Here is an 18,392-nt window from a genome sequence, read left to right on the forward strand (position 1 = left end):
GCCTGCCAAAGCAGTGGTACGGCTGCTGCCCTCGTATTTGCTACCTCTAGAAACATTCTTGCCAGTAGTGGCGGCAGCGGGACTCAGTTACCCCCTTTTCGCACTCCCTCCAGAAGCTCCAGATGGCGTCTTCCGTGGGCAACGTGGCCGACAGCACAGGTACCGGTGTCTGTTCTACCTTGGCAGACGCCCCCTTGGGGTCTCGCGCCGTCCTTTGCCTCTCATCACTCCCTTCCCTCTAGCCATCCGCATTACATCAGTGGCATCGCTGAGCTTTTCGTCGTCTACCGGCATCCGATCGGGGTTTCTGCTGTCCGTTCCTTAAACATTTCCTCTCGCTTGCTTGTTTTTTTGCTTCCTTTCTTGCTTTGTAATCCTGTGCATTTTCTAGCCTTCTACTCTCTCGGGACGCTTCTTCCACACGTGCGCGCTTAGGATGTCTTGGAATGGACTGCATTGGAATCCCTGCCCTTCTCGCTGCCTTTCACTTGCCTTCCCCGCCGTATTCTCTCCTAATTCAGCTCACCGCCCCCTCCTCTTCCCCCTCCACCCTGCTCCCCTTAGCCCAATTTGGTGGTCCTCTGTCAATCGAGGGCGCGGGTGCCGTTCCGAGGTAATCGTATCCTCACTTTGTATCACCCCAAGGACGGGGCACAAGCTCCTGGGTGTGCTTCGAGTAACCTCGACGGGAGGATTTTGAAGCAGCACCCCCCGGGCAGCGCCTTTCTGCTGTGTCTTCGGTTGAGTGGCCCCGGTTTCGATTGGAAATTTCCAGGGGTTCCTTTTGCCATTGCTCAATTCCACCCGCTGCCCCCAGCCTGGATTTCCCACCCTGTCCTCCTCCCTCCCCTCCCGCAGGGAGCCACACCCTTTCCTTCGCGAGGTTGCCAGCCCTGCGGTCCACTTCCTACCCTTGGGGAGAAACCACCCTGGTGCTGGGGCTTTGGCGTTGACCATCCTGCCCGCCAGTTTCTCGCTTTGTGTTACTTTCTCCCTGTATTCCTCCGCCGCCGCCGCCGCCTCTGGGTCTTCCATCCCCATTCTTTAGCCCGGTATCTCTTTATTCATAGGGGGTGTATTTTTTTTTTAAGTTTTCATCCCTGCTTGAAGAGTTTGTAAAGCAACTGGAGTGTAGCTGCACAAGTGCAAGGCGGTTGCCCTTTTAGACAATTAGTCGAGAGTATTTGGTACTAAAATAAGGAAACAACCAAATTATAGGAGTGTCCTTCAGCTGCCTTTCCATATTGAGGCTATTTGGGGCGGGAGGGAGGGGGGATTGGGCTGCGGTTCTAAGGTTTCCCACGAGGTTATTTTTTTTGTTGATTTCTCAGTTGAGATGTGTCAAGGGTTTTATTGTTTTTGAACATTTGTGCACTAAGAAGTGAATCTTCAATTGTTGTAGCCATGATTGTAGGTAGTGGGATTAGTTATTAGTCAGTGTTCCCCTCCCTCTCAGGGATTTTTAAAGATTTAAGATTCTGTCCTAGATTCTCCTGTACTACCTTGCCCTTTTCTACGTGTTATTTTATTTGAGGAAGTTGTCATATCGAGCGTTAAAATAACAGGCGGCCTTGAAAAGTTAATAATGTCTTAAAATAAGGAGCTAGGAAGTTCTAGAGGCTTGTCTAAAATGTGATTTTCTAGTTTCTCTCATAGATATAACCACCCCCAGAGTTGGATGCAGGTCTCTCTGCTCTTATGTTAGTGGTCAGCTAGCTGTGCATTCTGTTAGGAAATTTACTTTGCGTTCCTGTGAATACAGTTCGCTTGCCAGCTCTAATGATTGAGGGTCTAGGCTCAAATTTGAGCTTGTCACTCTGACCTTGGTAGAATTTAAGTAATTTGTACAAGGTTTCCCACGCTATCTAGTTAAAGTGGTGTGGTCAAATTCCCAGTAATGTATTATTAAGTAAGTATTTACAGTTGATACTTAGGTAGCTTGTTGTTGTTTTCCCTCTCTGGGCTTTAGATGTATACCCTTTATCTTTATGTATCTGAACGAAGTCACTTACACACAGCAAAGTGCTTTCATTTGTTATTCTGTTGTGCTTTATCGAATGGTTTTATATTTTAGTGTTTTCCCATTTTAAAAAATCATTGCAGTTGTAGATAACTGCTTGGTTTACACAGGGTTGTTTGCAGTGTCTTAATCCTTTAGTCAGTATCCGAGGTCTTTGGAAAATGCTAGTGTTAAACCAGTGTGGGTGGGATTTAGCTAATTTGGTCTCAGTGTGAGTTTGGGATGGTAGAGGAGCAATGTAATCTTGGGTCTTTATTTAAAATGTTTGATGATCCCTTTAAATATTTTGGCTCTTGACAGATGAATTCATCTTGTTTACCAGCTGTTTTAAAAATAGCACCTTGACTTTTAGTTTTGGTTCCCGTATGCTTGTTTCTAGTGTTGCCCTTAAAGTAATTAAAAAATTAAGTTGTGAAATATACAAAAACAATATAATTGAGTTCACTACGCATATGGTGCCCCCAACCCAGGTTAAGAGATAGTTACCAGTACCCCACCCCCCACAGATCCAACCTAAAACACAGGACAAAGTATTAAGTTTCCCAGTAGGTTATTCTGACATTATTAAATCTATGTGACCTTGCAAATCACATGTTTTATATTTTGTTTTTCTGTGTTAACTAAGATATGAGGAATAATATTTCATAAATCTTTAGATGCTACTTATGATTTGTAATTTAAAGATACAAAGTATTTTTTGTCATTATGTAATCTCCTTTGGAAGTAAATATTTCTGTCTGGTCTGGGAAAGAAAGTTAATGGGCGAATTCTAAAGATGCCGGTTCTGCGCTTGATATTAACTTGGGGGTATCAGTAACGTGCAGAACACTCTAGTGCTTTACATAGTTTCAAGCATTTTCATCTTTAAGTTTAATATACCATATTTTTACATTTTTTTGTTTGCATTTCTAACTTTTTGTTTCCCCCCCCCCCCCTTCCCTCAAATGTTTTGATGATTCTCCAGAACCAACGAAACGTATGCTTTCCTTCCAAGGGTTAGCTGAGTTGGCACATCGAGAATATCAGGCAGGAGATTTTGAGGCAGCTGAGAGACACTGCATGCAGCTCTGGAGACAAGAGCCAGACAATACTGGTGTACTTTTATTACTTTCATCTATACACTTCCAGTGTCGAAGGCTGGACAGGTAGGAGATGTGGGGGTGATGCTGGTGATTGCTGCCTCTGGGTGCTAAGCTTGAAAAATGATACTTAAAATATTTGAACTTGAAATTTTTCCAGTACTGGGTTTCACCTGGAGCCACCAACGCACATCTGCTCTCTTGCCCACTTGTGACATGCCCAGCTGCCAGTTTTTCTTCCCTCCTTTTGTGGTTGTATTATCAGTATGACTAGGGACCTTTTCTAGTTCTTTCCACCTACGTCTGCTGCTTTTTAAAAACTCTGTTCAGGTAATTATTCTTAGTATACATCTGAGCATCCACTCTCACCTTTGTAAGATTTGTCAGCTTGAGGGACAGAAATGCTCAGAGGTGATGGTGTATATGCTGTGGTAGGAGGTGCATATGTGGTTCAAGTTGCAGATGCCATCAAGTCATTATGATGTGCTGCTTTTAGCTAATCAATTGAATTAATCAAAAGGGAGGAATCTGTGTTCTTATCCTTTTAATAAATTGTCATTTTGGCTTATTTTGACATTTAGAGGTGTGCGTAATTGAATCTTTTCAAGAAATGGAAAATGAGACTCACGCACATAGCATTTTTATTCTTGATCTTAACGATCATGGTTTACAATGAGGCAGTTTGGTAATGAGACTCTAGTTAAGAATTTTATCTCATAAGAAAAAAGAGTGTTCCAATTTGAAATCTGGAATGCCTCCACTTCTGAAAAACTTTGATTTCCAAAATTTTTCCTACTATGCGCTAGTTAAAAGATAATGTATTATTATATAACGAGCAATACACAGGATCTTCAGAAACTGAGTTGCATATGGGCCATACCTTCTTTCTGTAACATGCATACCCATGCATGAATACTTTTCCCCTTTTCCAGATCTGCCCACTTTAGTACTCTGGCAATTAAACAGAACCCTCTTCTGGCAGAAGCCTATTCGAATTTGGGGAATGTGTACAAGGAAAGAGGGCAGTTGCAGGAAGCAATTGAGCATTATCGGCATGCATTGCGTCTGAAACCAGATTTCATCGATGGTTATATTAACCTGGCAGCCGCTTTGGTAGCAGCAGGAGACATGGAAGGGGCAGTACAAGCTTACGTCTCTGCTCTTCAGTACAATCCTGTGAGTATAATTTTAATGGTTATTATTTTCCCTTCACAAAAGCCTAGAAAGAAACAGTTTGATACTTTAGACACAAATAGGTTTTTGCATGGAAAAAAGTCAAGAGTTTGGAAATGTTTTGTCTACTTAAAATGGTGAAATTGCTTTGACTCAGGTCTGTGTTATATTTTTAAAAAATTTATTTTATCTAGCAAGTTATTTGAGAGCATAAAAATTATCCTTATTGCAAGAAACTCTACATCTATCTTTATAATGCCCGTAAAAGTACAGAACACATGACATTGTTTCTTTGGGCTCTTTTGATTAAATTTGGATAACTTCTGCTATAACATGTTTGCAACGGTTAATTGATTTTCAAGGAATAGTGGAAGAAGGGCCTTAGTCTGTAATACAGAATAGTTAAGATGTCAATATATGGATCCGTGACATGAAAACTAGGCTGCAAATTTTTTTCCTCAATATTCTATCCTCTTTTCTTTCTACATAATTAGAAGTGGTAGAATAGAGGTGATAGTATGCACACCAGGCTTTTGATTAGTTCTAAAAATTTTTTTGTCTAAATTGCAGATGTTTTCCTGGGAACGAGTGAGGCCCAGTTGGCAGACATTAAGTTCACAATGTGTCAGGGTTTCTGAAAGGTACACAGAAAAAGTAAGACTTGCCCTTAGAACTTTTGATGTAGTTAGGGAAATGAGATAGACATAACAGGAAAGTGATAAAAGGGAGATTATAGGAATCCAGAAAAAATTTAAGAATATGTTTTTGAGCTACGTCGTCAACATTTAGCTTTGCACCAACCCTTGAAGTGGTTAATAATTAACTATTATAGCTACCATTTATTGAAAGTCTACTATGTGCTCAGACATTGTGCCAATCAGACGTTGGTCTTTCTTAATGCTCACAGTGATCCTTCAAAGTAGATGGTATCTGTTCCAATTTTACCACTTAAAAACAGACTCAGGGGTTATGTTAACTTTCTTGGGATCAAACAGCTAGTAATGGTGAAGTGGATGTTAAAACCTGAGTCTGAATATCTTGAAAGCAAACATTGTAGAGAGAAGAAATAAAGGAAGCCCTTTTTATCTGGGTACCCAGAGGGCATCCACCCCTCAAGGCAGCCCTTGAGCACAATTTGAAAACCATTCTGCTGTCCCTTATCCTTATTTTACAGGTGGGAAACTGAAGCTTAATATAGTAGTTTATGCAAAGATCTGAAATCACTTTTTATCATATCTATTAACAGTTGTTTTTTCCATTAATTTTGATTGTTAAATTTTAAATTTTATTTATTGCTTTTTGTATGGATACAGTGAAAAGTCTCCCAGCTACCCTTCTTGGAGGTAGCTGATGAAACTAATTTCTTATGTATCCTTTTGGAGATACTCAATGCATATATATGTAAATTTGAGTGACTTTTTGTAATTTTTATTGCAGTACCATCTAGCTAGTTACAGACAGTTTTAGGGAACCCTGTATGTGCTGCCACTGGGGCTTGGACCTTGTTCTTCCCAAGGCTCAGGGCTCACTTGTGTACCTAATTGTCACAGTAAATTCTTTCCCTTTATTAATTAAGGTTGGTTCCATCCTTCACTTGTAGATTACGTATACATTCACTTGTGCCCTCTTACACAGCCGTGGGCCCAAACATCTTGGAACTCTGATCCCCTTTGCTCAGGTTTCCAGTTGCCTACATGTATCGCAGAGCAGTCATTGCTGCTGACAGTATACCAAACTGTAGGAGTATGATGAGAAGGGAAAGCTAAAGTGGGAGACAGAACCATGCTTTTCAATATCTAACCTGTTAACAGGAAGCTTATCATTGTGCCCTACCAAAGAAGTAAGATAATACTAAAATAAATCATGGGACTACCCCTTGAGGGCATTGAACAGCTGTGCATTCCCATCTGGTTCTGTTTCTTCTAGTGGAAGGTGCTGCTGTATTTCTCTGTCTTTACCAGTAAGAATGAAAAAGGGACTGTGCCTACTGCCTTGATTTCACCTAAATGTACCGTAGTGATCATGTTTTAATTCATTTCAGGGTATCTAGTCTCAACTAGATTTAAGCTTACTGTCAAATGCCTGTGTCAATTCAGTACTGACAGAGAATCTTGAGTCTGTTCCTAGATTGTGCTCTTGTTGGCAGTGCATTGCTGGCCTGAATCACAGATGTAGTTGGCATTCTATGAAAAATAGTTAAAGAAACTCAGGTTATTTTGGTTTTGCAGTAGTGAAAAAGTAAAATGTTAAGGTGGTAGTCTTGGCAACCTGTTTTCAATAGTGTTTGTCTTTTTAAGTTAATGGTATGTCAGTTTAGAAGTTATTCTGTGACTTGATTATAGAAATTACTTTTAAGAAGTAGAGCTGTTTCATATTTTTACATTCTGAATTGGCTTCTGTAATATTGGGTGATTTAATAATTTCACTAAAATATTAGTCCATTGTATTTGAAGGTGCTGTTGCAGCTGGTAATCTTTCACATGATAACTCACTAGAGTTGCCCATGCTTGGCAATCCCTTTTATGAATTATGTATAAAATGTTCTTTGTAAGATGGCTATAATACTGAGTTGCTCTAAGGAACTCTGTTTCTGAGTCTATAGGTTTTTGAACCATTGCTTCTGTTTTGATTGTGGATGCATAGCACTGAGAGCTACTGGCATCCTGACCATCACGTGTTACTGTCATGTTATTTGTTACTGATAACGAGTCTCAGTCATACAGCTAAACTGTAGAAAACCTTATACAGTCATCCCTAGGTATCTGTGGGGGATTGGTTCTAGGACCCCCCCCCACGGATACCAAAATCTGTGGGTGCTCAAGCCCCTTATAAACAGTGGTGTAGTACAGTTGGCCCTCAGAGTCCACAGTTTCTGCATCTGCAGATGCAGAGGGTCGACTGTATTTCTGTCCCTCTCTGCTCTGCTTTTTGTAAGTTTGCTGTGCAAATGTCACATTTAAATACTTGAGTGCTTATTGTGTGTACAGTGCTTTGTTAGGAATTGGGGAGATGTGTTGTGGGGGGAGCTGTGGATTATAATATGAGACAGGACCTGACCCATAAAGGAAAAAAGGTGTAAGCTCCTCAGATGATTATTCTTAGGGAGTATTAATCAGAAGATTTTCTCGAGTGGATCCTTATAACCTAAGCATTCTGTAGGAAGGTAAATAGCAAGTAGACTTCCTTGGCTGAAGTGGTGAGTCAAGTAGTAACAAGAAGTGAGCGTAGTAGAGGAGAGTCAATTGGAAGATTGAGAAAGAATAGAGGCTGAGGAGTTTGAATTTAATTTGAGAGGCAATTGAGAACTACTGTAGGCTTTAATCAACCTGATTTTATTTCGTGTGTGTATATAGATGTTGTGGGTGGGGGTGGGGGGACTCTAGGAGGAAAGGCGGGAATAAGTGCTATCTCAGGAAGGGTTGTTATACAGCAGATTCTTACTCATTTCCATCTCCTTAACCTTTATTCATACTATTTTCCCTTGTCTGCAATGTCTGCCTCCTTTGTCTGTTAAAACCGTACTCATCCTTTAAGGCCCGGCTTAAAATTTCTTCCTTGAGTTCATTTCTTTCCCACTATGTGGCTATTTAGTATGTATGTGTTTTGTCTTTCCACATAGGTTGTAAGCCCTTTGAAGATGAGGATTCTATTAATTTATTTCCCTACAGTTCCAGGCATATTGTTGAATTGAATAAAGGTTTACATAGAAGATATTAACCTAGGAATGGATACAATGGGCCGGGTTTGAGAATTGTGATTCTCTTAGCAGATATTGTTTAGATGTGACTAATGAAGCAGAACTGATGTCTCAGGTTTTGAACTTTGGGGAGAATAGTGGTATCCTTGAATTTTCTGGAAATTAGTTATTCATGCATGAAGGTTTGGATTTCCAATGGGAAAATTGGATTTCACTATTACACTTAATATGATATGTTTTACCTTTTTCTAAAACTGCCTTATTGATTATTTTATAGTGATCTTGAAGATAATCTATTTTTAACTGTGGGCATTGTGTTAACTTGATTTAGTATGCTGTAATGGGTCTAGATGATATAACTAAATATAGATACATACACTGTCAGTACTTGGATGGCATGCATCCAAGAGTTTATAGAAACTAGAGGGTAAAATTATGCAACAGTTGGCTAAGATGTATAACCCATTAGGGTCATTGTTGGAGAATTATTGCAAGACTTCTGATTATTATGGCTCAGAAAAGGCATAGGAACTGGTAAAAGTCCAAAGATGTATAACCACGATAATGAGATATAGTAGAAGGAGTTTGTTTGAACAGATTGGATTGTTCAGTCATGGTCTGCCAAAACATAACGGTAGCCCTTAAAGTTTAGGGGAAAAAAATCATACAAAGTAGATAGCAAGATTATAGAATTCATTACTTCTGAGAGTATAAATAGGGTTGAAAAATACTTAGACTCATTAGAGGATGCTAAGTCTGTAATAAGATTAATGATACCTATGAGGATTAGTATTAGCCTTTTGTGCTTGAGGTCCCTGGAGACCACCACTTTCTCCCAAAACACTAGTCATTGCTCCATGGACAGACAGATCAGGAAGCTCATGGAACTGACTCAGGATGGCCAACTGTAAGGGTGTTCTGTGGCAGCCTATTCTTTGCTGGCTGACTTTTTGTTCACTTGGATGGGTGATAATATACAATCACAAAAGCTGTTTATCAATAAAATTAATCACCTGATTGTGGAAACCATAATACAGTTGCACATAGAATAGTATATATGATGATACTTTGGCACAGTTGACAAAATTTCACTTTCTAGGACTTAGTATAAGGCTCTTCCACACGTGGAACAGTTTGGAATGATAAGCTTCCTCCTTATTGCCATTGTCTTTGCTTGTTGACTGATAAGGCAAACCAAGGACAAATAAAAACTTAAGCTCACTGTTCTGATGTGTCTTTCATACTGATGAACGGACTGGTGAGTCAGATGACTAGCAACACAATTGTGCTGCTAATAAAAAGCCGAGTCGACTGCTTTTCATTATTCGCCCACTCAACTCTAATGGCAGTTAATACTAATGAGTAATCTAGTGCCAGGTGCCAGGTGCCAGGATTAAAGCTTTGGTTGGATGGTAATCCTTTTGTCTAATAGTGAAATGAAGTCAAGTTTTCTACATACGTCTGACAGCCTAAGGGTAGGTTTGCCAATAACTAATCACAGCTAAATCCTTTTTTCCACTATAGAAAATTTTTGACCCTCGATATAGTAGTGGTTCATCATAACCTTGAACAAAATAGTTGAACAAACATTTGATGCTTTTTTTTTTTTTTTTTTAACGTGACTAACATTTGGGGAGAGGAGAAGCTATAGCAAGGCCCATAGTCTTTTATCTGAAACTGGTGGGATCAAATGCATCATAGAATTCAGAGTTTTTAGGATTTTAGAAAGATGATAATACCATATATGACTCCCAGGTGTGTCTGGAGCAGCACCTTCTAGTAAAACACATTTATATTTCTGCAGCAGAATGTATGCATATTCACATTAAGTGGGGTCAATAAGTTCTGTAAATAACTTCATGGCAGTTCAAGTCAGATTTAATCATCAAATGAGTTTTTAAAATTTTTTGGAATTTGGAATTGAGGATGGAGGGGATTGTGTTCCTGTTCTTAAATTGTCAAGCAGTCTCTCTAGTTGACAATAAAATGATGGAGCTAGATACGTAAAAGTAATTTCAAGATATCTTTGGTTGACAAAGCAGAGTATAATTAATGACAGAGTATCTCTGGGTTTCTAGGATTTGTACTGTGTTCGCAGTGACCTGGGGAACCTGCTCAAAGCCCTGGGTCGCTTGGAAGAAGCCAAGGTAGGTGTTTGATAGAACACATTTAAACATCAGTGTTATGGATACTTGTACTTTTTGCCAAGTCTTCAACTCTTCATTGAGCTATCTTCACAAAACAGTCCTATGAAACTGAGGAAAACTGACGGCATGAATCGCCTCAGACTAGAGCAGGGCCAGGATTTGGCATATCTGTTCTAAATCTGGGGGTAAAGCAAGAACCTGAACATTTTGGAGCCTTTCTGCTGAGCTAGATCATCTTTATAACAGCGGGCTCCGTCATGATCTTATGTGGGAATAAATAACATTCCTTCAAATCTGAGGCTTGCCTGCTGGTGACAAGCAGAGCGCCTGTGATTTGGCTCAAGACTCCTATATGATGCAGGTGCCATTGAAAACGCTGCTCTTCTAAGTCCTTTGTGGCTTGTAAGTGGAGAAGAATTTCATCCAAATGTTACCCTGTAATACTGGCATTTAAAATTCTTATTTAACCTTCCTCCCTTCATCTTCCTCACCCTTTTTACAGTGGAAGAAAGGCTGTTAAATGATTGCAAATTAATAATTGGAACATCCTGCCCCTTCTTGTCCTCACTCCCTTCCCCAAGTTCCTTTTCCTCTTTTCCAATCCTAGTTGTCTACCTTCTTTTCTTCTTACTTCCTTCTTTTATTCCTCCCCATCCCACCTCCTTTAAAAAAAAAAGTCAGAAGGACAAAGCTGGTTTGTTTGGGAAATGGACTGATCGAAAGAAAACTTGCCCAAGTGGAAAGGTGGCTTTTAGCATTCTGTGTTTCCAAATAAAGAATTTGAACACCAGGTTGGGTTATTAAAGCTTTTGGTATAATTTTAAATTAAATTTATAAATGAAATTGTCTTGTTACAAGCCACCTTACGCAACCGCGCTGCAGGGGTGAGGAGTGGGGAGAAACCAGAATGCTTCTGAAACTCCCACCTGTTGCTCTGAGCCCCACGCGCATGCTAATACGTGGAGTGTATGCGCAGCGTAGCTGTCTGTTTGACTGCTTCATCCAGGGAGGGAGAAGGCTTTTCAGCACCATATTATGTTAAAAGGCACTAGTTTTAAGTGCATAGCTCATAAATTCTACTGACACTTTGGATTAACCTTATGTAGGTTTCCAGCTAATGAATTGTAATTGATTTCAGTCTTAGCTGATAAATCTAATTGGTAATTTATAGAACAAATATTTGATAAGCTTCTATTAATTGTCACCCCACCAAGCGGACAGCTAACATGAATTGCACTTCACTGCAGCTTTAGAGATCGGTTTAGGCTGAGACATTGCGCCTGCCTTAGGTTGCTGACTTCTTTATTTCAGAGCTCTGGAGACACCTAGTTTGAAAAATGTTATTCTGTTTTTGTGAGAACTTAGTGAACAAGAAAATACTCTTGAGTGAAATGCAATGTATTTCTTTTGTAATCAGTGCATTTGAAAATTCAAGCCAGCATATTCCTAGTAGATGGAAGCAAAATTAAGTTGTCTTTGTAGAAAATGAAGAGCCTTTCTTCCAGCAAAAATCCCTGCTGTATGCAATAGCCCTGATTAACCCTCTCCCTTCTGCATGTTTCCCATATTACAGACTTGAGACTGTCCTCATTCCCATATGTAATAGACATCCAAAGAATTTCAATTGCTTTGTTGAACTTTTACTAATGATCTTGTTTTTATTTTCTCTCTTGTTTTTGGTTTTTCACCATTGATATTGTATTTAGAAGGTTTCAGGTGGGTGAAACCTCCTATTCCATGCGTAAGGTGCCTCGCTGAAGGGAGCTCGAGGCCTGGATCTAGGGCAGACACACACCTCCTCCTCTTCCAGCAAGGAACGCACCGAAAAGTCACATGATGAGAAATATGGTAACGGGTTTGTAACTGCCACAGCAAAACAATTTGCCTCCATGCCTGAATCTTCTGTCTTGTGGCTTCAGAAACAGCTTAAAATAATTTTATTTACAAGCAAGTTATGTAAGAGAATGTTTTATACTATAGCCACAATTCTGTCAAAGATAAGTAAAAGTTAATTGATATTAAAAATTATTAGAAATAATTTACTAGTAAAAGCTTCTAACTCTTCTTGTTGTTCATTTTTTCCTTTTTTCTTCTTTGTTTGGATTGCAGCATTCTGCTCTTCTGATGATGCGCTGTGACCCTGCAGTAGCGCAAAGGCTGCGCAGCGTTAATGCGCAATGCGTGCGAATGAGCCCCTGTGAACGGTTGACTAGATGAGTAATCTGATTGACTGGCTCCCTCAGTCCTATTTTGTAGCCTTTTTGGATAAAATTGGGTTTTAACATACCTCGAGTCCAACTAATCTCATTAAACAAATATTCTCTATGGGCCTGTCTAGTAGATTAATGGATCTGGTTGGCCGTTTGCTGCGTCTAGGGGTGTTCTATGTAGCGCAGCAGTTCGCAGCGATTGCGCAGTGCGATGCTGTTAGGTTGCGCAAGCGATGTTTGCGCTCGCATTACAGGGACCTCAACCTAGGTGCAGTCCTGTCATACGAGGTTTCAGCTTCAGTCCCCCTTGGGAGACGGGCATTGTGAGGATGTGACTTATAGCCTGGCCTTATGATATCTGGCTTGTCAGAAAAACATTTTCCTCCTCAGTAGCATAGTTTTGATGTTAGTGAGGAACATTATTGTTTATTTAGAGCAGCATTTCCCAAAATGTGTTTTATAGGTATTCTCATAAAATGTCCAATGAAAGAAGAGTTCCATGGTCAACTAAGTTCAGGGAACCGTGTATATACTATTAAAGGCTTAGGGAAGTCCTGTAGTCAAGAAACCTGTTTTCTGTTTTCCTAATTTATTTGATCGTGAAATCTTTTTTTCCAGTGATAACTATTAACACATCTTAGAACAGACTTTGGGAAACTTGGGTGGGGGAGGAACTTAGCCTTAAGTGGCACCTTCCAGATAACACTTGAAAACAAGAGCAAGAGCCCTTAGGTGTTCAGATAAGAGAAGTCCAGCATAGAGTCTTAAGGCAACTGACTTCCCGGTTTAAGTCCCCAGTGTAAGGGTTGGTCATTGGTTGGCAGAACTGAACATGGTGGTTTGCACCTGGGTTCTGGTGGCGCAGGCGCAGGAGCAGCCAGCTGTGGCAGCGCATTAGTTTTGGCGCAAGCGAGCCTATGCTGCAGGGTCACTTTTGGCTGGTCAGAGAAGGAATAATGATATCACCTTCTTCCCCCCTCCCCCAATCTTTTTTTTTCCCCTTTATAAATTTTCCCCTTTCCCTTTACCTCCTTCCCCTCCCATCTTCTTTCATTAACCCCTCCTAAGGCATGTTATTTGAAAGCAATTGAGACGCAACCGAACTTTGCAGTAGCTTGGAGTAATCTTGGCTGTGTTTTCAATGCACAAGGGGAGATTTGGCTTGCAATTCATCACTTTGAAAAGGTTAGCCGTTAAATTAATAATTGGTATTTTTGAAGTGCTTATGTATGCAGGGTGTTTCTACTAGAACTAAATAATAGGCCTTTACTTAATCAGTCACATAATATCTTTGTTACTCTGACAGTATTGCAGCATTTGCTGGATGGTATATGGCAGTTTCCAGTTTAGCATTGAAAATGTACTTTAGTAATTAAAAATTCTTTTTTTAAACGGGCAGCCTTACTGTAAAGAAGCAGAGTTTCTTGGTGAAAAGACTGATTCCAGATCTGGGGCAGGAAATGTACAAAAATAATCTGGAGTGCCTTGTTGTGCCAGAAAGCAAGGAAGTTGTGATATATTTATGTCAAAAGGACTCAGGAGGCAACTGGAAGAGGCTCCTACTGGCTAAAGATGGGAGTTGAGCATCAATGGGAATAATAACTGAACTATATTGAAACTTATCAAATACATTTAAGTTCATGAGTATAATTATACTAAGAAGAAATTCATGGGTCATCTTTGGAAGATAAGGAGCAACTCATTTTGAGAACTGGTTAAACAGTTGTCCTCTCTCTCCTGTATGAACTGGACATCAGGGTAACCCAGTAGTTGATGGGGGAGGTTTCTCTTTATACAAGTGTTCCAGCTAATAAATGAAGTAGGAATGATAGAATCAGAGTATAACCAATAATAAATTTAGGCATTTATCAGTGGCAAAAAAAAAAGAGACACAACCAGACATTTTGTACCTTGTCATAGAAGTAAATACTTCCACCAGTGAAGTAGCCTTGCAAAAAGAGCAAAGAACCCAAATCTGATTAGGCTTGTAGTTCTACCAATTTACAGGAAATACATGGGACAGGGAAACATAATAAGCACATTAAAGGACACCATAGGGGTGCAGTCAGCAAATTCAAACTATGGGAAGCTGTATAGGACAGTGATCTGATTTCTTCAACAAATTACAGGGATAAAAATGAAGATTTAAATTAAACTTTTAATTTAAAAGATTTAAAGAAACTCAAAAAGACATGTTAATTGTATGGGTCTTATTTGGATCCTCAATCAAAGTTAATCAGAAATTGGACCACTGAATGGATATATGATATTAAGGAATTGCTGTCACTTTTTTAGGTGTGATATTGGTATTGTAGTTACGTTAGGAGGAAAAAGTATTCCTGTATTGTCCCTAAAAAGTTTCAAATGAACTGATATGTCTGGGATTAGCTTCAGAATGATCTGGGAAGAGGGCGAGTTAGGTTGGAATATAGATTAAATAAAATTGAATATGATTTTTTAATTGTTGAAGCTGGGTAATGGAGACTTGGAGGCTATATTCCTCTGCTTTGGTATATATTTGAAATTTTCCATAATAAAAAAATTTGGGGGGTGGACATCTATTACTGTAGACAGTCTATGTAAGTTAAGTGCAGCAGAGTTGCCATCTAAGTGAAGAGGAATGTTCTTAATGAGTCTTAAATATATTCACAGTTACTCATTACCTTTACCTTTCAGTATTTCAGTTCAGGTTTCCATTCATTACACTATAGGAGTACCTACTCTCTTGCTCTGTGGTTCTCCTTGGTTGCACATGAGGAGCTTGTAAAAGATATGGATATCCTGGCCCCGTTTTCAGAGGGTCTGATTTAACTGGCCTGTGATGGAACCCAGGCTCCATTCAGGAGGTGAATTCTAATATACTGCCAGTGTTGAGAATTACTGCTGTAGATATATCTGGTCATATTTTAAGACAGCTTCAGAACTATCTGAATGAACCATTTAATGGTTAGTATCCCCTTGAAGTAATGTATCTTACTGAGTATACAGCTCTAATTACATATCTTACTAAGGTCTGAGTATACAGTTGTAGTTACTGAGGTATGTATTTCCTTCTTCAGTTAGAGCTTGCTGCTTCTTCCTGCCATTATTTTTTTAGAAGAGCTAGGCTGATTAATTGAGAATAAAATGGGGCCAACCATGAGAAGTGTTCAGCTCAATAAAATTGGAGCAGACCCAATTTAAAATTTTTCCCTTCAGGATACATTTTGCTCTTACATTACATGGGAAGTTATTTTGGTAACATTGAGATTTGTGAATAATGAGTGGATACTAAAATAATTGGGTTTTAAAAATGAAAGAAATAAGATTTAATTATACTAGAAAATGTAATTGGAGGTCTAAAATTATCTCAGACTAAAAACTTGTAATTGGGAAGTTAATCTGAAATCCTAACTTGCTCTAAGTAACTGTCTTGCAATTTTTAGGCTGTCACCCTTGACCCCAATTTTCTGGATGCTTATATCAATTTAGGAAATGTCTTGAAAGAGGCACGGATTTTTGACAGGTGAGGGAATGTTCTATTTGGAGTTTTTGTTGTATCAACACTTGAGAGTTTGGACTGAAATTATCACAGTGGGTCATTGAAATACACTTTCCTTTTCTACTATGTTACTTTCCCTCGCTCAGGCCTGCTGTATTACCTTTTATTATAGGTTTATTGTTGCCTGACTTCATTGTTGGCTTTTCACGCAGCCATTATCCTTCTCACTAGGAGTTTAGTTGAAATTTCCTTTATTGTAAAACTATAGAAATGGTTATCTTTTAGACTAAATTATTCCTTCTGTCTGATTCAGAAAGCTAAGTAAATCCTGACTTTTAACTTTTTGTTGCTGTTGTCAAAGGAAAGTCTGTTTCTTATGGGGGTATAGAAAATTTTTCAGTGTAAAAATACATTTTATAAAGGTGCAACTTTGATTTTTGAGGTTAAGTATAGTATGGCATGAATTAATTGTAACTAGTTATAATTGATATACTTTGATATGGTATAGAATGAAATAATTGTAACAAAGCATCCATTAAAAGTTAGTTGCATTGTGTGTGTGTGTGTTTCTGTTTATAGAGCTGTGGCAGCTTACCTTCGTGCCCTAAGCTTGAGTCCAAATCATGCAGTGGTACATGGCAACCTGGCTTGTGTATACTATGAGCAAGGCCTGATAGATCTGGCAATAGACACCTACAGGCGAGCTATTGAATTGCAACCACATTTCCCTGATGCTTACTGCAACCTAGCCAACGCTCTCAAAGAGAAGGGCAGTGTAAGGATTTTTATTCAGTCTCTTTCTTTGTTACCTGATGGCATTAAAAAAAAGTCATTTTTGTACATATTGTCATTAAATATTGAGGTGGTAAATTGTTTAATTTTGGAGTTGTAGATGAGAGGAAGAATAGCAAAAATACCTGTTTTCTGGAATATTACCAGCCATTAGGCTTAACTAAGCAATTGTTAGAATAATATCAGTGGTGACTCTGTGATTCCTCTGTATAGGTTTTTGAATAGTTTGTTTTGTTTTTTAGGTTGCCGAAGCAGAAGATTGTTACAATACAGCTCTGCGGCTGTGTCCCACCCATGCAGACTCTCTGAATAACCTAGCCAATATCAAACGAGAACAGGGAAACATTGAAGAGGCAGTTCGCTTGTATCGTAAAGCATTAGAAGTATGTTGAGGGTGGTGTGGCTGGGTATTTTGTCTGTGTGATAGTAGAGGGAAGGCAGTTAAGTTTGCCATGTCATCCACCTCTTTTGTAAAAGTAGATAGTGGGTGAATCATTCATTGAACCAGTAATTGAGTACCTAAGGTATGAGTGAGGTCCTGTGTGACATTCAAGAAAATCCTTAACATTGAATTTGTTATTTTATGGGTAGATAAGATCGGCACAAAAAAATTTAAACAGTAAGCTAGAGTTCAAGAAGAGTTACCAGTAAATATATAATTTCAGTACCTGATGGCTGTAATGTTGGTTGGTAGGTGTGGTAGGAGTTTTGAAGAGAGATGCTAGAGTTACCAGCATAAACTAAGATGAGGAGAGGTCTACCTCATCATGTTTTGAAACACGGAGAGGTATAAAAGAAAGGAAGAGGTAGAACTTGAACTACTTGGCTTTGAAGAATGAGTAGACTTGGAGAAGGTGGAGAGAAGTGTAGGGATATAAAGGTGCTTGAGCGAAGTTCTTGTTGTGGTAAGTTATTACTGCTGTTTTAGCAGTTATTTTTTTTTTAAACCTCAGTTATCATCTTGAATCTTTTTTTTTTTTTTTTGCGTTGAATCTTTATAGGTCTTCCCAGAGTTTGCTGCTGCCCATTCAAATTTAGCAAGTGTATTGCAGCAGCAGGGAAAACTGCAGGAAGCTCTGATGCATTATAAGGAGGCTATTCGGTAAGAGACTCACAGCCTTATTTTTTTCTTCTAAGTTTTTAAATGTTTGGCATTTGGTATGTGGGACTTTTAATAAAAGCAGACTAACTTAATATTACAGGGGGGTTAAAGGTTTTTGTACTAGAGAAATAAAATCTTTGTCCTCTCCTTTAGAATCAGTCCTACCTTTGCTGATGCCTACTCTAATATGGGAAACACTCTAAAGGAGATGCAGGATGTTCAGGGAGCCTTGCAGTGTTATACTCGTGCTATTCAGATTAACCCTGCATTTGCGGATGCCCACAGCAATCTGGCTTCCATTCACAAGGTACTATTTTTTATATATATTTTATTACAATATATGCATCTTAGCACCTAATGTTTTTAATTTTAGGAAAAAATTTAACCATCCCACTTTATTTATTTCCAGGATTCAGGGAATATTCCAGAAGCAATTGCTTCTTATCGCACTGCTCTAAAGCTTAAACCTGATTTTCCTGACGCCTATTGTAATTTGGCTCATTGCCTGCAGGTAAAGAATAATGGGCCAGTAATTGGCTTTCAGGGTTGTAATCACTTTTTAATTGTATGTGCCATATTAATCCAAGCTTGGCTGGAGACACTGTTTTTTAATGGGTTATCTGACATTACTTTAGGCCAAAGACACATAGGATGTTAAGTCTTGGAGTAAGGTTTTCTGGATAATAACTTC

General features: G+C 39.0%; 1 protein-coding gene across 2 annotated transcripts in view; it reads left to right on the plus strand.

The window, feature by feature from the left end:
* The first annotated feature begins 122 nt into the window (after positions 1-122).
* OGT (O-linked N-acetylglucosamine (GlcNAc) transferase) overlaps positions 123-18,392 on the plus strand; it is a 35,287-nt gene continuing 17,017 nt past the window's right edge. The window contains exons 1-11 of one of the 2 annotated variants that reach the window (XM_065900978.1): positions 123-159; positions 2,985-3,165; positions 4,032-4,275; positions 10,048-10,116; positions 13,395-13,511; positions 15,752-15,831; positions 16,387-16,582; positions 16,842-16,982; positions 17,601-17,701; positions 17,855-18,008; positions 18,111-18,212. In XM_065900978.1, coding sequence (XP_065757050.1) covers positions 123-159; positions 2,985-3,165; positions 4,032-4,275; positions 10,048-10,116; positions 13,395-13,511; positions 15,752-15,831; positions 16,387-16,582; positions 16,842-16,982; positions 17,601-17,701; positions 17,855-18,008; positions 18,111-18,212 — 1,422 coding nt within the window. The remainder of the gene's footprint in view (positions 160-2,984; positions 3,166-4,031; positions 4,276-10,047; positions 10,117-13,394; positions 13,512-15,751; positions 15,832-16,386; positions 16,583-16,841; positions 16,983-17,600; positions 17,702-17,854; positions 18,009-18,110; positions 18,213-18,392) is intronic. The other variant, XM_065900979.1, reaches the window with a different exon arrangement.

Source organism: Phocoena phocoena, chromosome X (genome assembly GCF_963924675.1).
Source record: "Phocoena phocoena chromosome X, mPhoPho1.1, whole genome shotgun sequence".
NCBI classification, from domain to species: Eukaryota; Metazoa; Chordata; class Mammalia; order Artiodactyla; family Phocoenidae; genus Phocoena; species Phocoena phocoena.